Source organism: Oryza brachyantha, chromosome 5 (assembly GCF_000231095.2).
Source record: "Oryza brachyantha chromosome 5, ObraRS2, whole genome shotgun sequence".
In the NCBI taxonomy this organism is placed as follows: domain Eukaryota; kingdom Viridiplantae; phylum Streptophyta; class Magnoliopsida; order Poales; family Poaceae; genus Oryza; species Oryza brachyantha.
The window spans coordinates 1,443,331-1,462,862 of record NC_023167.2 but is presented as its reverse complement, the minus strand read 5'-3'; the positions used below and the strand labels follow the sequence as shown (position 1 = coordinate 1,462,862).

General features: G+C 38.2%; 2 protein-coding genes across 3 annotated transcripts; both read left to right on the top strand.

The window, feature by feature from the left end:
* The first annotated feature begins 942 nt into the window (after nt 1-942).
* On the top strand, nt 943-6,640 carry LOC102706381 (protein EMBRYO SAC DEVELOPMENT ARREST 30). Of its 2 annotated transcripts, none has more exons than XM_040524252.1 (11): nt 943-986; nt 1,670-1,850; nt 2,016-2,100; nt 2,587-2,654; nt 2,730-2,818; nt 2,918-3,161; nt 3,239-3,351; nt 3,684-3,774; nt 3,877-4,005; nt 5,068-5,621; nt 5,713-6,640. In XM_040524252.1, the coding sequence occupies exons 2-11, from the start codon at nt 1,698-1,700 to the stop codon at nt 6,149-6,151; spliced, it is 1,965 nt and encodes a 654-aa protein (XP_040380186.1). In that variant the 5' UTR covers nt 943-986; nt 1,670-1,697; the 3' UTR covers nt 6,152-6,640. The 2 variants fall into 2 exon arrangements, with proteins under 2 accessions (XP_040380186.1, XP_040380185.1); XM_040524251.1 differs by having other exon boundaries at nt 948-986; nt 1,667-1,850.
* A 1,750-nt stretch (nt 6,641-8,390) lies between these two features.
* Nucleotides 8,391-12,269, top strand: LOC102704061 (protein AGENET DOMAIN (AGD)-CONTAINING P1). The gene is made up of 4 exons (XM_006654897.3): nt 8,391-8,917; nt 10,179-10,595; nt 11,350-11,766; nt 11,966-12,269. Exons 1-4 carry the CDS (start codon nt 8,411-8,413, stop codon nt 11,984-11,986), a joined length of 1,362 nt encoding a protein of 453 aa, XP_006654960.3. The 5' UTR covers nt 8,391-8,410; the 3' UTR covers nt 11,987-12,269.
* The last annotated feature ends 7,263 nt before the right edge of the window (nt 12,270-19,532 follow it).

The window sequence follows — 19,532 nt, the reverse complement described above, 5'->3', positions numbered from 1 at the left end:
GCTGAATATCCCTCATCCTTTGCCACAGATGATTTGGTGCCACAATCCTACCTCCTCTAAGAGCCATCTCAAGTAATTCTCTTTTCCACTCCAACCTCACCCAATTTTCTAATTTGACGTCATCGTGTGTTGACACTTCTCAATCTCTCCCATGGGTTGCTTCTAAACTTATATGCCATGGCAGAGAAAAGGAACTTTAAAACTTAATTTAAGAGTTGATTAGGAGTTTTTCATCGTAACTTATTTCATTGTAGTTGTTTTTTATTTAAGTCAATAATGACACACATATAAAAGTTTTGCCTCATCAAATTTTAATTTTAAAACTTAATTTTTTAGCTGATTATAAGATGTTATGGTTTATAATCCACTGTAGATGAAATGGTGGAAGTACTTGCTCATCCATCCAAAATAACCGACTACTTTACCCAATTTCAAATACATTGGTACATGTCCTCAAGAAAATAACATCATTGCCCCTATTTACTTATCTTTTGGTGATGGAAAGATGTGATAACATTACCTCTCAACATGTGCATAACTGTGTATGTTCTAAGTCTCAAAGTAGTCACTTATTATTTTTTTAAAAAAAAAAGATTAGCCAAAAGGTCTCAAAAGCATCATAGACCATTGGATTAAGATCCAAGAGCCTTGATCAATCCAGTCCAGCCAGACTGTTGATTCATCCCTCTATTTGCTTCTCCCACTGACACCCCGGGCCCACCGGGCCAATCCACACCGTTGATCGATCGTCCACGTGCTCAGCCGCGGCCACCCTCCCCCACCCACCACCCCCGCACTGCAGAGATCGCCATCGCCATCGCCGACGAGACGAGACGACACACCGAGCTCCTCCACTTCACTCCTCCGCCTCCCCCCACTACGGCGGCGGAGCTGCTCCGCCTCCGATTCCCCACTCCCCCCCCGCCGCCGCCGCCTCGCTCCCAAACCCTAACCGCCCCCTCCCTCCCTCCCTTCCGCTGCCGCAGGTACGGTACATGATACATCCTCTCTCTCTGTCTCTCTGTCTCTCTCTCTCCCCCTTCTTCCTATTCTTCTCCTTCCTGTTCGGGTGTGTGCAGCGTGGGATCTGGATCGGCACGGATCCCCTGCGCGCCGCCCGTTGTGGTGTGGTGGGTGGGTGGATTGGGGGGGGGGGGGGGGGGGGCGCCTGATTTGCTGCCGAGGTTAAGTGCGCCGCGATCGTGGTAGGGGTCGGCTCGATTCGCGCGGCGGTGTTACGGTGGTGGTGGCGGCTGAGGCTGCTTCCTGCTTCGTTGAGGCTCGTGGTACGGCGAGGTGGTCGGGAGGGGCTTGGGGTCTCGTAGTGCGTCGCATTGCCTCTGTGTTTCTGTGAGAGGCTGCGCTGCCATAGCTAGACCCGGACGCCGCCATGTTTAAGGATTTGCAGGGCACTAGCTATTTCTATGACTACTACACCTCAAGGTTTAGGATGAACTCCGGGGCATTTTTAGTGTACTAACTTAGTGGTTTCTTGGCCGCTATGGGGTGAGGGAGATAGGGTAACTAGTAACTACACTAGACATTTTTTTTGGCTGTATCAAAGGGCACATGCAAATATATGCTTCTCTGTTTTGTCTTGCGGTATCTTGGGCATTGCATTCAGCCCTGATGTAACTTCCTAAAGATTGGCCTGGGATCTTCTCAGCAGGATCTGGAGCGGAGATTAATGAAATAAGATGCTCCTCAAGAGCAAATTTAAGTTGGCCACAGCAATCGGCATCGTGCTGTCGATGCTCTCGCTGTTGGTGCACCTTTTTCTTGCAAATTATTCTGCTGGGGGAATCACAAAATATAGTCTGCATATGGATGATGTCCTTCCATTTGGACCAGTAAGTCATGACTACACTGATGTATCAATTGTTACATTCTGTATGTTCAATATAAGTTTGATGGCAAATTACAGTTTTGGAGATTATGTTACCATTTAGTTTCATGCTTTATTGCAGTAGTTGAATAAAAACTGATCCTTTTTTTCTTGATTATGATTTTGGCAGAGGCCTCGACCCCGGAGATTGTGGGGTCCGTTGAGTACACTTGATCATTTACACCCTTATGCAAAACCCAGAAAAATCTACCCTGGTAATTTCGCATCCAATGTTCGGCTGCCACGCATGCATTTCTTTTGAACTTTTGTTTCCAAATCTAGTCATTTGGTTAGTTCAATAGTTTTGAGCAGCCTACCTTTTTTCCAGATTCTGAATGATTGACCAACCTTTTATTTTAAGCTCTAATTATTTTGTTTTTGCCATTTATTGATATTTATGCACCCAACTGCCATGTCCTTCTCCTTAGGCTGCACTGTAATGATCACTCTCAAGTGTTTCAGTGCTATTTAGTCGGACCTTATACATTAATTTCATATGATTTTCCTTCTCCTGCATATTGTTGTAGATAAATATGCTGATTGATTTGTTTTCATGCCACTGGATACTTTTAAACTTAGGAATCTTCAGTTAATTCAATTGTACTTTCCTATATTCAGAAGATGCAATTCCTCTTGTGTACTTTCTCCCTTTCAACCTGGAGCATAAACCTTGATCATTTTTTTTACTCACTTTGTTGCAGCTCCTGATTATCATAATGGTTTTATTTATGCAAAGATTTATGGTGGCTTTGAGAAGATACAGTCTTCAGTAAGCTTCCTTGTGTAAAGTACACATTCATGTGTTCTTTAGCCTGTAGGTTCATGACATAATTCCTTTTGTTAGATCTGTGATCTTGTCGCCGTTGCCAGGCTCTTAAATGCCACCCTGGTTATTCCTGAGATCCAAGCAACAACACGTGCAAAAGGCATCAGGTCCCTCCTTTATTTCTTTTTCTAATTCATTTGTTTCTTCATCCTATTTTAGGCTTGGCCTCTAATATAACCTTTTTTTTTCTTGTTTTAATCTTGCAGTTCAAAATTCAAGAGCTTTTCATATCTATATGATGAAGATCACTTCATTTCCGCACTTTCCAATGATATAGCTATTGTGCGTGGCTTGCCAAAGGATCTCAGGGAGGCTAGAAAAAGGATCAAATTTCCCACAGTATCACCTAAAAATTCAGCTACTCCTGAATATTATGTGACAGAAGTCCTGCCAAAACTTGCCAAGTCGAAAGTTATTGGGATAATCGTTAATGGAGGCAAATGTCTCCAGGTATCTTCCTTGTCCTGCTAACATCATTTTGTTTCTTTCTGCGGCCAGTTGTGGACTTAGAATCTTTATGTCTGCAGTCTATTCTTCCTGCAAGCTTGGAGGAATTTCAGAGGCTTAGATGCAGGGTAGCATTCCATGCTTTGAAGTTCCGTCCAGAAATTCGTGCTCTCGGGAGCCAAATAGTTAGCAGGTGATTCTGTCATTCTTTCTTTGGAATTCATATTTAATTTTTCACTTAGTGTGGCCTTTACAATATAACTGGTGGTCTTTCACTGCCTTCTTAAACTTGAACCCAAGTTGGCTTTCCCAAATTACAAAGACAAAAAAAAATTGTTCCTTAAGAATTTTGGAGAATGCCCTTGTACTGAGAAATTTTAATTTGGGTCAACTCTGGATGCATGTATAGTGTGAAACTGTGTAAGATGGAAATGCTGGATTTGAAAGTGCAGCAGCTAAATGATTCAAAATTCAACAAGTTGATCTAATTTTGATGTTTTGCATAACACTGATAAATCTGTACAGTTTACGTGCATCTGGGCGTCCTTACCTAGCATATCACCCAGGATTGCTAAGAGATACCCTAGCATTTCATGGTTGTGCTGAACTTTTCCAGGTTCGTGTAATTCGGATGAAATTAATGTAAACGTGACAGATTTCCTTTAAATATCTTCCTATCAGTTTTTGTTTGACTGGTCGTTAGTTTCTTTTTCTCTAGGATATTCATACAGAACTTATTCAATATAGAAGGAATCAGATGATCAAACGAGGAGCTGTAAAGGAACAGTTATCAGTTGATTCAGTGTCCAGGAAGATAAACGGTTCATGTCCACTCATGCCAGAAGAGGTGTGTTTGTTTGTAATGGCATACTATAGTCATTGCTTACTAAACTGTGGATGGAGCTCTTAATACATACAATTTTGAGGAAACGATTATGCTGCTCATGCTCAGTACAAACTATCAGAATTTGCGTTAATCCCAGTTTAATTGAAAGTGAACTTATATTGCTATCCTACTTGTACAGTTATTTCTAAAAATACAACTGTATTGATTATACATTTGGCAGCAGTTTGATGTATACCAATTAATCTATACCCTTATAATATGGAATTATGGACCCACATAACAATCAGCAGTGTTAGTCCCTTTTCCTTTTCTTTTATTAAACGTTGTAATTTCTAGACCTTGGGAGCAAACATCAAGTCTCTTTTTGACCTTGTTTTAATAGATACTAATATTTTACAGAATATGGTGTAGTGTTTGAGACCCATGCAATTGCAAAATCAGGACTAGTTTTGTTCATACAGTGTACTCACATCACATGTCCAAGAAATATGAGCTTGGCAAAACATGAGAAGCAAAAAAAAAAAAGATAGTTTTAATGCTAGTTGGTTTCTTTTTTCCATTGGCGATTTTTTCCTTTATGTTTTATGTAAACTTGATGCTTAGCCATGTGTTACATTATGAAGATTTTAAAAAAATGAGTTTCAGCTGTTAATTAAGGGCGCTAAAGTGCTATGCTGTTTTGCTTTAGAATGCATTCAGTTCAGACTTATTATTGTGGAACTAGATAATAGGACTTCTTCATAACCATATGTAGGGTACGAAAGAAATGGTATTAATGATCTCTAACTGTACAAGCACATGTATATGCACAGGAAAATGAGAGAAGTAGCTAGAAAGACTTCTTTAATTTGACTGGTTTTGTCTATTACTTGATGCCCTTGCATGACACTGTTGGGTACCAGTTTTCTGTACCAAGTAGGCTAGTAGTTATTTCTGTGAACCTAATCTCTTCCATAAAATCAGGGTGATACAGTATGCTAATCTCCGTCTTTAACATGCCATGTGCTTACTGATTCATTTTGTTTGCCAATATATGCGGTGTTTCACTATGTGCTTTTGCAGGTTGGACTTCTGCTTCAAGCATTAGGTTATCCATCAACTACAATAATATATCTGGCTGGTTCTGAAACTTTTGGTGGACAGAGAATACTTATTCCTTTACGAGCTATGTATGCCAACTTAGTTGATCGCACTTCTGTATGTAGTCAGAGGGAGTTATCTGATTTAGTTGGCCCAGAGGCTCCTCTTGCATCAGATATGCCACACCCTCCGCCTCACAAAAGTGAGAAAGAACTCATTGAAGCATGGAAGAGGGCAGGGCCTCGTCCAAGACCTCTGCCACCACCTCCTGCAAGGCCATTTTATGCCCATGAAAAAGTAGGCTGGTATGGCTGGATTGGGGAGAATGACACAGAACCAGATCCTGCTCCTGTTGAATTTAGGAGGCAAGCGCATCGGTTGCTCTGGGATGCGCTTGATTATTTTGTTTCGGTTGAAGCTGATGCATTCTTTCCTGGGTTTCATAATGATGGGAGTGGCTGGCCAGATTACTCAAGTTTGATCATGGGGCATCGGCTATACCAAACCCCATCTGGTATAACCTATAGGCCTGACAGGTATAACACCTTTATTATCATTATGCTACAATTGTATGTGGATACTTTTTAATGTTATGTAATTTGACATCACGACCTTTTTTGTGAGCAGAAAGACTATTGCTGCGCTTTTTGAAAATGTTAGCGACCACAGGTATCACCCACCACGGAATTGGACATTAGCTGCACGCCAACATCTCAATGACAGTGCAAATGTAGAAGGCATTGTAACATCAGCTATGCTGTCAAAACCTGTATCTTTTCTTGCCCACCCATTACCAGAGTGTTCGTGCAGAACACCAAAGTCACCTGGTGTTCAGCCGATGAAAGATAGCCATGGTAGGCTCCTATTCGGCGGTGAAGAAGAGTGTCCTGATTGGATGGTTCGCAGCTTGGCCATGTCATCTACGAAGAGTAATGAACCTCTGAATGAGGATTACGAGGGCGAGTTGCCTGATGATGATTCTAGCCAAGACACACAGCAGGAATCTGATAGAAGTGACATGAATAAATCTTCGGAGCAAGATGAGGAAATGGATCCAGATGATTGAACACATGAGGAGCATGGTACTATGGCGCACCTTTTATCCGCTATATCAGCTCCAGGTAACTCGAGTGATCTCACCACACATTGCAATTTGCAACGATCTACTGGACCAGCGGGATTAGTTTGCAGCAGCACATCCTGAGCTAGGAGAACCCAAGCATGATATGATTTGTCGACCTCAGATGATTTGCTTGGATTCAGTATACGACCTCGATACAGAAACTAACACTTAGGGGTTCTTTTTTCCTTTTTTTACGCCTTTTTGACCTGAAGAAATTGTTTGTGTACAAATGTCTATTAGCAGGGAATACATTGACTTTTTGGGTGAGTTTGATTTCTATTACTGTGAGGGAATCTTGTCGATGTGCATGTAAAGAACAGGTTTTCCTGGGTAGATGTTTCAAGATTTACCACAGCTGCTTGCATGTTACAACACCTGATTGACAGTCAAGTCATGTTCCGGTTTATGAATGAAAATGGTGAAATTCTGATCCATACATATTTGGAAGGTGGTTTCACGGGAGGTGATTGTTCAATCTATCTATTATTTTCTCCATTTCACATTATAAGACTTCATGGTCTTATCTTGATTCATGTATGCTTATGAATTTAGACCCATAAATAAAACATACGCATTGATAAATGGATAAATTTTGACCAACCCAGAAAACCTTATAATATGAAAATGAAGGATATTTTATAAATTAGCTTGAAACTGAACACGTTTGCCCCGGTGGCTAAAAATTTTCACAGCAGTTAAAGAAAGAAAAGATTTGAACATTTAGATCACAGTGGGTTGATTAGAGCAAGTTCAATAATATAGTCAACTATTAGCTCTAAATCATCTATAGTCAATTTAATAGCCAATTTATACGATAGCTACTTATAAAACATGTACTACTCTGTTCCACATGCATAAACACATTATGTCTTGGAGTTCGCGTCACAACTATCTATAAATCTGTAGTTCACTGTTATTCTCTCCGTTCCTTATCTCTTTAAAATATGTTAATAGCTAGCTTATAATCTGTTATTGTACCTGCTCTTATAGCAGCATACATCAATCGATGTAGTTAACTACATCAGTTAGTATTACGCCGATCTATTTTTTTGTTTTAAGAGTTAGGTATGAAACCTAAATATATTTTCAATTTCATTAGAAAGCATAATTGGGTCTATAAATATGAAACTATATATTTGAGTAGTATATCAGACACAATTATATTTTTATGTAGCTTCGCACGAAATTGCTTAGCGAATGCACTAATTCACGTAGAAATTAAGAAAAAAATGATGTTTTTCAAATCAAGAAAACTAGAGAGCGATGTTTTGTCTTGACGACATACCTTTAGTCCCTCAATTCCGGTCCTCCTCATCCTCTCTGAGGCTCTTGAATCTTCTAGCCCAACCACTCATATTTTCCGTCGCAGGAGGATTCCTTAAATGTCAATGTCACAAACGTTATTCTTCGTATCGTCATCTTTCTTCCTTCTACACTCGTCAGGCTATCACGAATTGGCAAGCGAGAGGTAAGAATGAAGCAAGTGTGATAATTGAGTTCAAGATTGATGAGGGATGAGTTGAGGCCAAGCTTAGGACACCAATGAGAAGATGTACTTCATGAGCTAAGAGGTACGTAGAGAGCTTAGCTAGTGTTCAACAACATGACATTGTTATACTCTGATTGACCTAATACCTATAGTACTAGACCAGGTACATGTTGGTACCATGGTTGATACCAAATACTTGGAGGTGGAAGGCCCACGGGTCGTCAACTTCTTTTCTCGGAGAAGTTTGTATCACGTCTTACCAAGTGTGATATTGGATTAATACTGAGGTATCAGATTTGATATCTTAGGTATAACATATGTAACATATCTAGATATCGAATTTAATACCTCGGTATCACTTGATAATATCCATATACCAAAATCTAAAATCTCGGTGCCGCTTGATTCTACCTATATATATTATATTTTTTTATACTCAGGTACCCTTCCTTTTCATATAATAAGACTTTATAGATATCTATATATCAATATATATATATATAATATCTAGATTTATTATCATAAATATAAATCTATCAAGAAAGTCTTATAAGGTTGACTTCAGCGAGAGCAATAAGTCAGACCATTGAAGTGATCGCGACCGTTAATTTAGCCGATCGGACGGTGGAAGTTTCTCCTCTACAAGACGTCTCTGCCGCCTCTGCAGTTTACTCGTCACTTGTTCCAGTCCAGTGCCCCTCTCCACTCTACCGATGAGGTCGCCGCGCCTCCGCCGCCAACCGCCGCCGCCGCCGCCGGCGGCTGCTGCTGCTGCCGCCGCTGCTCCGGAGCAGTTCCATGCCGGAGACGCCGTGGAGGTGCTCCCCGACGAGCCCGGCTACCGGGGTGCCCACTTCGCGGCCTCCGTCACGGCCTCCCACCCCAACCCTCGCAGCTACACCGTCGTCTACGACGCCTTCGCCGCCGCCGCCGACGGATCCGGTGGCTCATCCATCTGCCCGCTCAGGGACGTCGTCCCGGCGTCCCGGGTCCGCCCGCGCCCGCCGCCCGACACGCCGCGCGGCGAGCAGGAGCACGCCGTCGTGGACGCGTTCAAGGGCGGGGCGTGGTGGGTCGGCGTCGCGCTCGGCGGGGGCCGGGCGGGCGGGATGGTCGCGGTATGCTTCCCGGAGACGAGGGAGGTGGTGGAGTTCGACGCCGCCGACGTCCGGCCCCACCTCGAGTGGGTCGCTGGCGAGTGGCTCTCCCCGGAGAAAATGGTAAAGTCTCCAACTTCCAATTGCCAAAGTGAAAATTCTTTGTATTTTGTTCATACAATGTAGTATGCGATTTTCAGATTTTGTGATTAAGATTAGGAAATGCAGGAGACCGTGTTACCGAAGGAGATAGATTAGAAATGCCTGCTCTTTTTTTCTTCCCTTTTACTCTCGCCGTTCAATATTATAAGATATTTTAACTATATCTAGATTCATCCATAAATCAATGAATATATTTTATATATGTGGCCAGACTCATCAACATCTATATGAATTTAGAGATGGCCGAAACATCTTATAATTTGAACGTAGGTAATAGTATCATAAGGGACTGAATTAGGCTAGGTCAAACTGGATGTTGGGATAAATGCGGCTTACTCAGTTGCTCAGGGCTACTGGAGACTGGAGAGCCTGCAGTCTGTTAGGAGATAAATGATGGTTTACAGTAGTCAGACCAAATTAGTTGATGTGCCGAATGTTTTTTGATTGGGCATTGATCATGCTGGAATTATTAGTCTGAACATTATCATGGTTTTGCTTTTCACATAAGGTTTTTTTTTTCATATAATTTCTGGAGCCTTAGTTCAAGACTTCAAGTTGACATGTCCAAGGTTGTTGTAAAATGAACTAGTCAAATTCCTGATGGTTTTTCTAATTTTTTCTCCCCGTAGAATATTGTACAACCTCCAAGTTCAGATTTCCGAGTTGAAGAATTTTTGTATTTTGTTCAGTCAATGTATGAGATTTTGTGATTGAGATTAGAAAAGGTGATGAGCCTGTGACACTGAAGGAGATAGATTAGAAATGCCTGCTATTTTTTTTCTCCTTTACTATCCTATGGAACTTAGTCCTAGTTAAACTGGATGTTGCCATAAAAGCAACTTTAATCAGTTGCTCAGGGCAGGGCTGCTGGAGCGCATGCATTTTATTGGGTGATAAATAACAGTTTACAGTTGAGAGGCTAAACCAGTTGATGTGCTGAATGTTGCTTAATTGGGCATGGCTCATGCTGGAATGGTCACTCCAGTATATGTACATTAGGGAAGTAGCCTGAAGCCCTGAACACTATCATTCCTTGAGCCTGATGGTATTACAAATGCTTTCTGTTGAAAAGTTGAACTTTAAGGGTTTTTTGTTGACTGATTGCAGTTTTAGACTAGCTCTGCCTCTTTCAGGCATTTTTTTGGAACTAGTATGGTGTTCCACTGTTCCCCCTCCCTCTTTACACTCATTGTCATCTACATCACTCCCTTTTGCCTGCCAGGAGATATCTAAGACAATGCCATATACGAAAGGATCACAGGTGGAAGTTGCCAAGTTAGAAGGTAATCCTGTTGTTGCTTGGTTCTCTGCAATTGTGGAAAAGGCCATCTGGAAGAACAGTGTTTTAGTGGATTACAATTGTTCAAAGAGTGATGGTAGTGCATTGCCCAAGGAGATTATTCATCTTAATCATATCAGGCCTTGCCCGCCGCATGCATCATCTTTTAGTTTCCGCATCAATGATGAGGTTGAAGGCTTCCAAGGCAATGGCTGGTGGCTGGGGGTGATTACTGAGGTTCATCCTGAATTTAGTTATACATTTCAGCCAGCACACTCAGGAAAGGAGGTTCAATTGGACCAAAAGACACTTAGGCTTCGGTATGACTGGATCGATGGTCAGTGGCAGCAAGTTTCACAGGTTTGTACACAATCTTTCTTTGGAATATTTATTAACCTTTAGTAGATACTTAATGTCACGAATTGGCTTATGAAGACTGCAATTTCTATTGATACATGAGCCTTTAACTGTTGACTGCGATATGGCCAAGTGTTGTTTGGTAATAATATTTGTAGTATCAACTATCAGTGCATCCAATGATTTGTGGTGACTAGTGATGCTCCCGTTGGATTTTTTTTTAATGGAACTGGATTAAATTTTTCCACTACATTCATAGTGAACCATACATTTTTCTTCCACTGTTTTTCTGTTAGGAACTTAAGATGTACCCCACTTTGTTTCATATTGTAAGACTTTTTAGCCTTGTCTATATTTATCCATTGATCACTGATTATAGTTTGTATATTTATCTAGTTCAGTAGCATCTATATGAATCTAGACAGAGCTAGAAAGTCTTCCATTGTTAAACGGAAGGAGTATTTCATTGATCTTTTTGAAGTTCAACTATTGCTAGCCTGGCCATGTTATAAGCTTTTATATATTGAGCCACAATATCTTTGTTAGTGACACACTGACACTTGTGCTAAACTTTATAACTTCAATTTTCTTGTTATTGGATACATTCATAGGTAGGCAAATTATTTGTTAGATTTGATTATTATGGTCCAAATGTGTAAGATGGGGACATGGTATCATTGATGATATCAATTGCCGTTTTGTATTTCTTTGAATTGCTGATATAGCTAACGATCACTGCTTTTTGGCTATCTTTCAGAATGTTTTGACAGAAAAAATTGGCGAAGGCAGCAAGGTTGAAGTTACCAGTAATGATGAAGGTTTTTGTGGAGCTTGGTTCCAGGCGACTGCTGTAAAATATGTTAACAACAAGATTTTAGTGGAGTATGATGCACTGAAAGCTGATGATGAAATCACCCCTTTGACAGAAACCATAGAAGTTCAGCACGTCAGACCCTGTCCTCCAGATATCACTGTAAGCAGTGGTTTCAATTTACTTGATGAAGTTGATGCTTGTTGGAATGATGGATGGTGGGTTGGTGTGATATCGAAGGTTATCAGTGATCAGAGATACATGGTATACTTCAGATCTACTGGTGAAGAGATTGAATTTGGGCATGAACAGCTAAGGTTTCATTGTGATTGGGTGGGTGGAAGGTGGATGCGGGCTTCCCTGGTATGCTGCATTTTCCCTGAATTTGCATTACAGTTTGTTATAAAATGTATCACACAGAAAGTTGCTTATGATTGCTAAAATAGCTAGATATCAACCTTGTGTCCCGCATGTCGTTAGGTACAGTTATTGTGTACTGCTATGGACCCTATACTTTTTCTTTCTACTACAGAAGCTCATGTGAACTGTATATCATCCGCAGGGATTGGAGGCTTGGGGCTGAAGAGGTGCACACGCATTTTTGCCCAGAAACCTGGGTTAGTACCCAAAAGAATGGTTTCACTAACATTAGCCTTGCTACGGAAGTTGTCTGATGTACAGTGAAAGTTGTCTGAATGACCTTTCTGCATCGACAACGCCATCAGCAGTTGATCTGAATGTTTGTCATTGGGAGATCCTCAAATGTACCAAGTAAGCTGTGGCATTTTCTGCAGATCTGAAAATGTTCTAGATAACTGACTTTTGGGAATAGAGATTCTAATTTAGGGTAACATAACTCATATTTCATGAATCCACAAGCATCTTCTTTCTAGATTTGAGCAATGTTTCCAGTAGATCAGCTCTGCATTGAAAATTAGTAGGATTGAATTGACAGTAACCTGCATTGAACTTTACACGTATGGACTATGGACTAGAAATTTCGGTGCATTGCTATCTGTTGGTCCTGCGTGCTTATCTTCGTGCCCTCAATTGAGCGGCACTCCCTCTGATTAATTTCTGGACCACCTAATCTTTAGTAGGTTCTGAAGCAATACAACAAAATTAATGGGGTCCTAGGAGAGAACATGGCCGACCATTTACTTGCTGAAAACTATTGCCACTCCATCATACAATCAAGGAGGTACTACTATAGTACTAGTGTGATACTTGCATGATTCCAATTGGTTTATCTTTTTCAATGTAGACACCAATTTATTGGAAGGATACAAAAGCGTTTGATGTTAATCTCCTACCACAAACAGTACCCACTGTCACATGTTTCAGTGGTACTAGGATGGGTTAGCAAAATTATACATTTATACTCATGTTTTTTTTATTTGACGCTGTTGACTTTTGAATCTACGTTTGATTGGTCATCTTATTCAAAATTCTTATGTAAATATACGAAATTATAAGTCATGATTAAAGTATTTTTAGTAATAGATCAAATCACACTTAAATAATTATGTGGATTTTTTAATAAGATAGATGATCAAAGATAGACTTAAAAGTCAATAATGATAAATAAAAAAAGATTAATAAGGTGGTTCTTGGAACTTGGAAACGCAGGCGAAAACGTCATGCGGATGGCATTTTCTAGTTGATATGTTTTCTTATGTGTTTATGTCACTTGTGCACGTCGTGTGACTGAACTGAACACTTCATCCAAATTGCATTTTCTGTTTGTATTCTCTTGCTTGTGGGGCTTGTCTTATTCTCTACTACTAATCTGGCTCAGCTAGACACTTCAAAAATAGTCCATGTTTCTTAGGGAGAATTCATGTTTTTTCAATTATGAAAACACAGTATAAACATAAGCGCACACATGCATGTCTGTGGAACACATGTACACCCAATCCCAATTAACCATCCTAAAATTTTTTGAACACCAATAGCATTTTAGAAAAATATTTTGATTGTAGATATGGGAAAATTCATATGTACAGTACATCTTATCAACGTTCTCCAAAATTCATATGTACAGTACATCTTATAAAAATATTCGATCAACGCTCCTCAGCAATCGAGAGTAACGTACTATTACCGGTTTCAATTAACACAAATCCTTTTCACGGGTGACTGCATCAAACATGAATGTGATGGGATGAGATGGACCAAAAAAATTCAATTCTTTTCAATGGTCGCTGGGACTGGGATAGTGGACGATGCTACAGTGCTACACCACAGTTCGTCCCTTCGTCATCGTGCAGGCTACGTTACTGCTCTGTCTCTACTAAGCTATAAATATATTTTAAGTGATAAGAGATGATAGAGAAAAGCAGTGGGTTACAGATTTGTAGCCAGCTGTAGCACGAACCGGATATTAATTGTGTAGTATGTGACTATTCTATGAATTGGTTATTAAGTTGGCTATAGATAATTTGTAACCAGGAGTTGGCTATACTATTTGAACTTGCTATGAGGAAAAACTACGATGTAAACGAAGAATGGACAGTGTCAGACGTAAGTAGAGATAAAAATACGAAGAATAGTGTCAGAGGTTAAGTGGAGATAGAATACGATGAATTTTAAATCGTAGTAGTAAGTGATTGATACAACGACTAATAATGTGAATAATGCTAATATTTTGGAACAAGAGCAAATCCTGAAAATTCTTGCAACAGAGTAAGCAGTACTCTATGGTCCATTTAAGTCTTCTCCATTTGTCCATAAATATGTCTCCGTTAGAAATTAAGTTCTGGATAATAAATAGCTGTAATTGATTGAGGTGAAAAATCATATAAAGAAATTTAACAAAAAAAATGTTGTATTGGTTGAAATAGAGAGTTAGGCAATATGTAGTAGTATTGGGAGATAATTTGAATATTTTGACGAGGGGCTAAAATTTGAGATATTGGAGTATTACTTTCCCGATCTATCCAACCACAAAATTTGAGATATTGAGATATTTATTATTCACTAGCAGTTGTATCAGTATGCACAATCTTTTCGATCAAGTAAAATTTTAAGGACTATAAATTCTATTTAGACCTTAAATTGTGTTAGAATAATCTATAATCGTCTGTATTTAAAGTACTTCCTCTATCCCAAAATAAGTTTATTTTTCAGTTTTTAGATATAACGTTTGATTCTTTATCTTATTTAATTTTTTATGATTAATATTATTATTATTAGATGATAAACATAAATAGTATTTTACCTATAACTAATTTTTTTTAAGTTTTTCTAGAAAATTTTCAAATAATATGAACAGTACACAGACATTAAGAAATGAATTTGTTTTTACTGATGTAGCAGTAGATTACACAACTGCTCGTTTTTTTACTGGCTCACGTACTGGTGTGGTTTATTGTGGTTGTTGGGCCGCATAGCTAGCGACCGTATTTATTAAATGTACTTGTCTGCCGGATTTATCTCTGCTTTTGCAAAATATCTCATTTATTGTTAGAATAAAAAATGGCTGCAAAGCATGCGTGCATTCATGCCCGTGTCTGTGCGATTCATGCACTCTGCTAGTGGACAGCTAGTGCATGTTCCTGTTGAGGCACGTATTTCGAGTATGCCATATTGTAGTCGTTTTATTAATATTGTTTTTTCTTTCCAATAGCATGAATAAAAGTGGTTAGGACTAGCATCGGTAGTGGATTTAGCAAACGATACTATAATTTGAAAGAGCTTTTAGTCTCTTTTTATTTCTCTTTAGCATAAAATTTTAGGACTTGGCTATCATAGCCTTAACATGGACAATGAGGCCTCGAGCCCCTTCGCTCCCAGGATAGATGTGTTCCCTGGATACTAGATAATACTATCGTTTTACTAGATGTTTGTTTTAGTGTTCTATTAAATTTATAGAGCCATTCTATAAATAATAGAGCAACAGCATTGGATTTAAAATTATAATGTTTTAACTATACTAGTTAAGAGAACCTCAAACTAGAGCGTTATTAATATATTTTTCCTCTTATACTCGATATTTTCCATTTATCCCCAAGTTCTTATTAGTATCATAGGCTGATAGGTGATAGCATAATAATACTAACGATTGTACTATCTGTATCCAGATCTTACAATGATATCATCTGTAATGATACCAATATTGATACATATCCTTTAGTTATACTCCTATACTACAATACGTATTCTGATAATAACACAACCATATTTAACTTGGCTTATAGGCTGGAATACTTCATAATTCTTCATAAACACGCTCTGAATTGCTAAGTATTACGTTTCATGCTAACATTTTCTTTATGGAAGCTTTTTATTAAAAAATAATGTGAATTAATCTTTAAAATTTGTAATAATTAACACTGAATTAATCTTCTGTGCGTTGGAGTTCATCTCATTGAAGGAAAAATTCGTGTGTTTCAATCTTTTGTTTTACATATGCATTCCTACGATAATCCTGTGTTTTTTTTTCTATTCCAGTGGTTTGAAAATCATGTTAGCTGGAAGAGGCCTCGGTCTGCTCGTACAAAAGTTAGCTATAGATATATACTATGTTATTAGTACTTAGTCCACTTATCTCTCTCACAAAATTCACAAAATTTATCAGTATTCGTGTTATAGCTTGTTATAAATATAGCCCACTTTTGTTCTCTCCTATCTCTCCTTCAGGCTTCAGCTAGACACAGATATAATGTGACATTTCTTAATCTAGTTTGATGCGTTAAAAGTTAAAAAATTGTGGCAACATTAAACATGAGTGATAGAAAGATATGAAAATCTTAGACGACATATCAACTTCAGTGTACAAATCAGACAGTCCGAACATTTTAATTTGATGGTTAAAAGCTACTAATTGAGATGGCATAATCATGGAAAAACAGTTCAAAGTGTTGCCTTGCATGGTACATCGGCAACAGCAGTATAACATCATTGTTGGACAGTTCGAATCTTGTAGTCTTCCGAGCAAAAAGGTTCTTTTACATGCCCTAATTAAGTTTGGAGAGTGACAAGAGAGACATGAGTACATGTATGGGTCTAATTAATCCAGCACATGGATTAGTCGAATCTCAGTGTGTGTGGCTGGGGCCAATGACCCATCAAGAGATTGATGCCCTTCGTTTTCCATGGAACTAATCATGTGGGTACCACCAAAAGATGATCATTAAGCTGCTTGTGTATATGCAAAACAAGAAAGCAGCTTGTGTCTTATCTTGTACAATCTTGAAGTTTTGATGCTTTTTAATGTACGTAGCTCTCCAGTTTCTAGAATTCACTTATGCTAAGTTTATCAGTGTAGATCTGCAGCTATCAATGTAGTTGTACAGCTTCCAAAATTCACTTATGCTCAATGCTTTCACATGATGTGCTCACAATCATACATACATGTAGGCCATGGCCTGGGATCAGTACAAGGTAGTCAAGGTATCACAAATCATCCTCTAGTTGAGGTTGTAGTAGAATCATGTTGTTTTAGTGATGTTGTTGTGCTTCTTTGAGTGAAAACAGTTCCTATTGATATTAACTTTAAGATGAAAGGTGTGTTTCATGGTGTTTTCTTGCTTTATAATCTGTGTTGGACGCATGACCATGAAAGGTATGTTTCAAGCTACTGCACAATATGACAACAGCGGCGGGGCTCTCACCAGCAGAGACCTCTAGGACTAGGGTTGTGTCAGGACTTGTACATGGCATTGTGATAGCACCATGGGAGCATTGCATGGAGGTGACTCCACTTGCGTCCCTCCTCAAACTCGATCTTGACCTCATTAGCTTGTATTTGATCTTTTTTTCCAACTAAACGCAACCTTACATACAAAATAGTTTAATTCATCTATTTTTCTATTAAAAATCCTGCAAATCAAAGAGGTCATAAGAGTCTTAGGGTTAGGGTGATCGTTTAGCTTGTTGAGGAAAAAAGCCAAACATCTGCAAATAAAAAATAATTTATAAATAAAACATTTATATATATATATATATATTCTTAGAGATCTAAAAGCCAATGTTGACAAATAAATTATGATGAAAAAACCCCAAAATATACTTCATTGAAAATTTAAATTTTGACTTATAAGAATAAGCAAGAATGAAAAAATAGGACTGCTACATATTTTAGTATGGGGGAAAATTTAGGAGAAAGTAGCACCAATAAACAAAGCTTGCAAACCGTTAATACCTTTTCAAAGAGGACCGGTAATAACCTGCAAAGGATGTTTGATACCAAAATAATCCTCGAGTATGTACGTATGTATGGATGCATGGCTCATAAGTCATAACTGAGTTAGCTTCAGTAGAGCTTCTCTTAACTAATTAATTAGTACAGCCCATTAACAAATGGACTAGCATACTCCAATCAAACGCTCAAACTGATCTCCATTTTTTTTTTAATAACGACGCACCATTTTCTGCTAGGATCCAATATATTACTACCTCCGTTTTATATTTTAAGACTTTCTAGCCTTACCTAAATTCATTTATTGATGAATGTATATAATTTATATATATATATATATATATATATATATATATATATATATGTTTAGATTTATTAGTATTCAGATGAATCCAAATAATTCTAGGAAGTCTTATATTATGAAACGGAGTGGTATGTAATAAAAGCAGCTTGAACGAATCTAAATTCATTAGTAGTTTTGTAATATGAAATTCCTTATCGGCGGGAATATTTTCTTTTCCATGATGAACACAAAACTGGTACATTCTTTTTATTACATAAGGGAGCTATCTATACATGTCATTGTCAATCAGTTTGGAAGTACAGATGACCTAACATATATACAAAAATATGAATATATATAATAATACCACTACTATTTCCCTGCCTTTCTCTTTGCATGTGATAGACAAACTTGCACGGTTGACGTTCTTTTTATCCTATTACTAAACCAGATTTCCTCGTTTTCTATGTGCACAGTTTCCGAGCAACTACATGATATATTTTTTGTGTAATATTTCTATAAAAAAGTTGTTTTAAAAATTCTTATTAATATAACTTTCAAGTTTACTATAGCTAATAGTTAATTAATAAAAGATAACCGACTGCTACGTTTTTCGTGCTAATAGTTAATTAATAAAAGATAACCGACTGCTACGTTTTTCGTGCCAGTTACGAAACCTACTCAAGAACACGTCAGCTACTGTCATGTCCATTTTTTAAAGACATACAATGGTATATGATGCCATCTGTGCAACAACATTCTTAATTATGTTTCATGATGTGTAACATACTAGGATGCTACTTCAATGTGAAGTTTATTACGTGCAGATTTGCTCCTCATGTAGTGTGGCTGTAGTAGGTCAATTTCTCCACCAGCTTGGTGTGTACGGATCATCAAACGCACAACACAAGCAAAACATGCAACCAACCGTGAAAAAACGTTTGTATCAGCGATTATCATTTAAGAAAAACATGCCAATGAACTCAAATGAATATTATTCAAATTAATGGAGTTCCATAGGCAATTCTATTCCCACAAAAACTGGAAGGGTTAATCTATCAATTTCACTGATACTGTTAACAGCATGTTTTATGGCCCTTCAGGAGTTAAACTACATTTTTTTTAAAAAAAATTCTTAACTCTACCCATAGCAAAGAATTTGAAAGAACCAACTGTTACGGTGTTACCGCATACTCCCTCTATCCAAAATATATATATTTCTATTATTTTAATTTTATCCTAAAATATAAGTATTTTAAGCACTACTTATGATACTACTTATCGCATCAATCATTTTTTATTCAATATTTTTACTATTTTAACCCCTCACCTACCCTCGCACCGCATTCATTTCTCATTATTAAGGGGTACTATAATATTTTTTTTTCTCAACCTTTTCTGCTAAAATAAATATTTTGGGCCAAAGATATTTCCATTCCTTTATGGGTTCCTTCTGTACTTGTAACACAATTTATAACCTGTTAGCAAATGATTGGGCATACTCTCAGTACATGTGCTCAATATGTTCAATCAGGTGCATAATACAATATGTACCAACAAATTTCCAATAAAGCAAGGTCAAATATGCAAATTTCAGTAACAACTTTACTGGCAGGCACAATGATATTTTGTGAGGAAGTGTGATTTCTTCCAGATGCCAACAATCATTGCCTACTGACAAAAAACAACTTGCAATCTTGCATA

Bases quoted from the DNA above. Each gene is read 5' to 3' on its own strand.
- LOC102706381 (XM_040524252.1), top strand. From the start codon at position 1,698: ATGCTCCTCAAGAGCAAATTTAAGTTGGCCACAGCAATCGGCATCGTG. The intron at 4,006-5,067 runs GTGTGTTTGTTT...GTGCTTTTGCAG, and splicing joins GTCCACTCATGCCAGAAGAG to GTTGGACTTCTGCTTCAAGC. The intron at 5,622-5,712 runs GTATAACACCTT...TTTTGTGAGCAG, and splicing joins ATAACCTATAGGCCTGACAG to AAAGACTATTGCTGCGCTTT.
- LOC102704061 (XM_006654897.3), top strand. From the start codon at position 8,411: ATGAGGTCGCCGCGCCTCCGCCGCCAACCGCCGCCGCCGCCGCCGGCG. The intron at 8,918-10,178 runs GTAAAGTCTCCA...TTTGCCTGCCAG, and splicing joins GGCTCTCCCCGGAGAAAATG to GAGATATCTAAGACAATGCC. The intron at 10,596-11,349 runs GTTTGTACACAA...GCTATCTTTCAG, and splicing joins AGTGGCAGCAAGTTTCACAG to AATGTTTTGACAGAAAAAAT.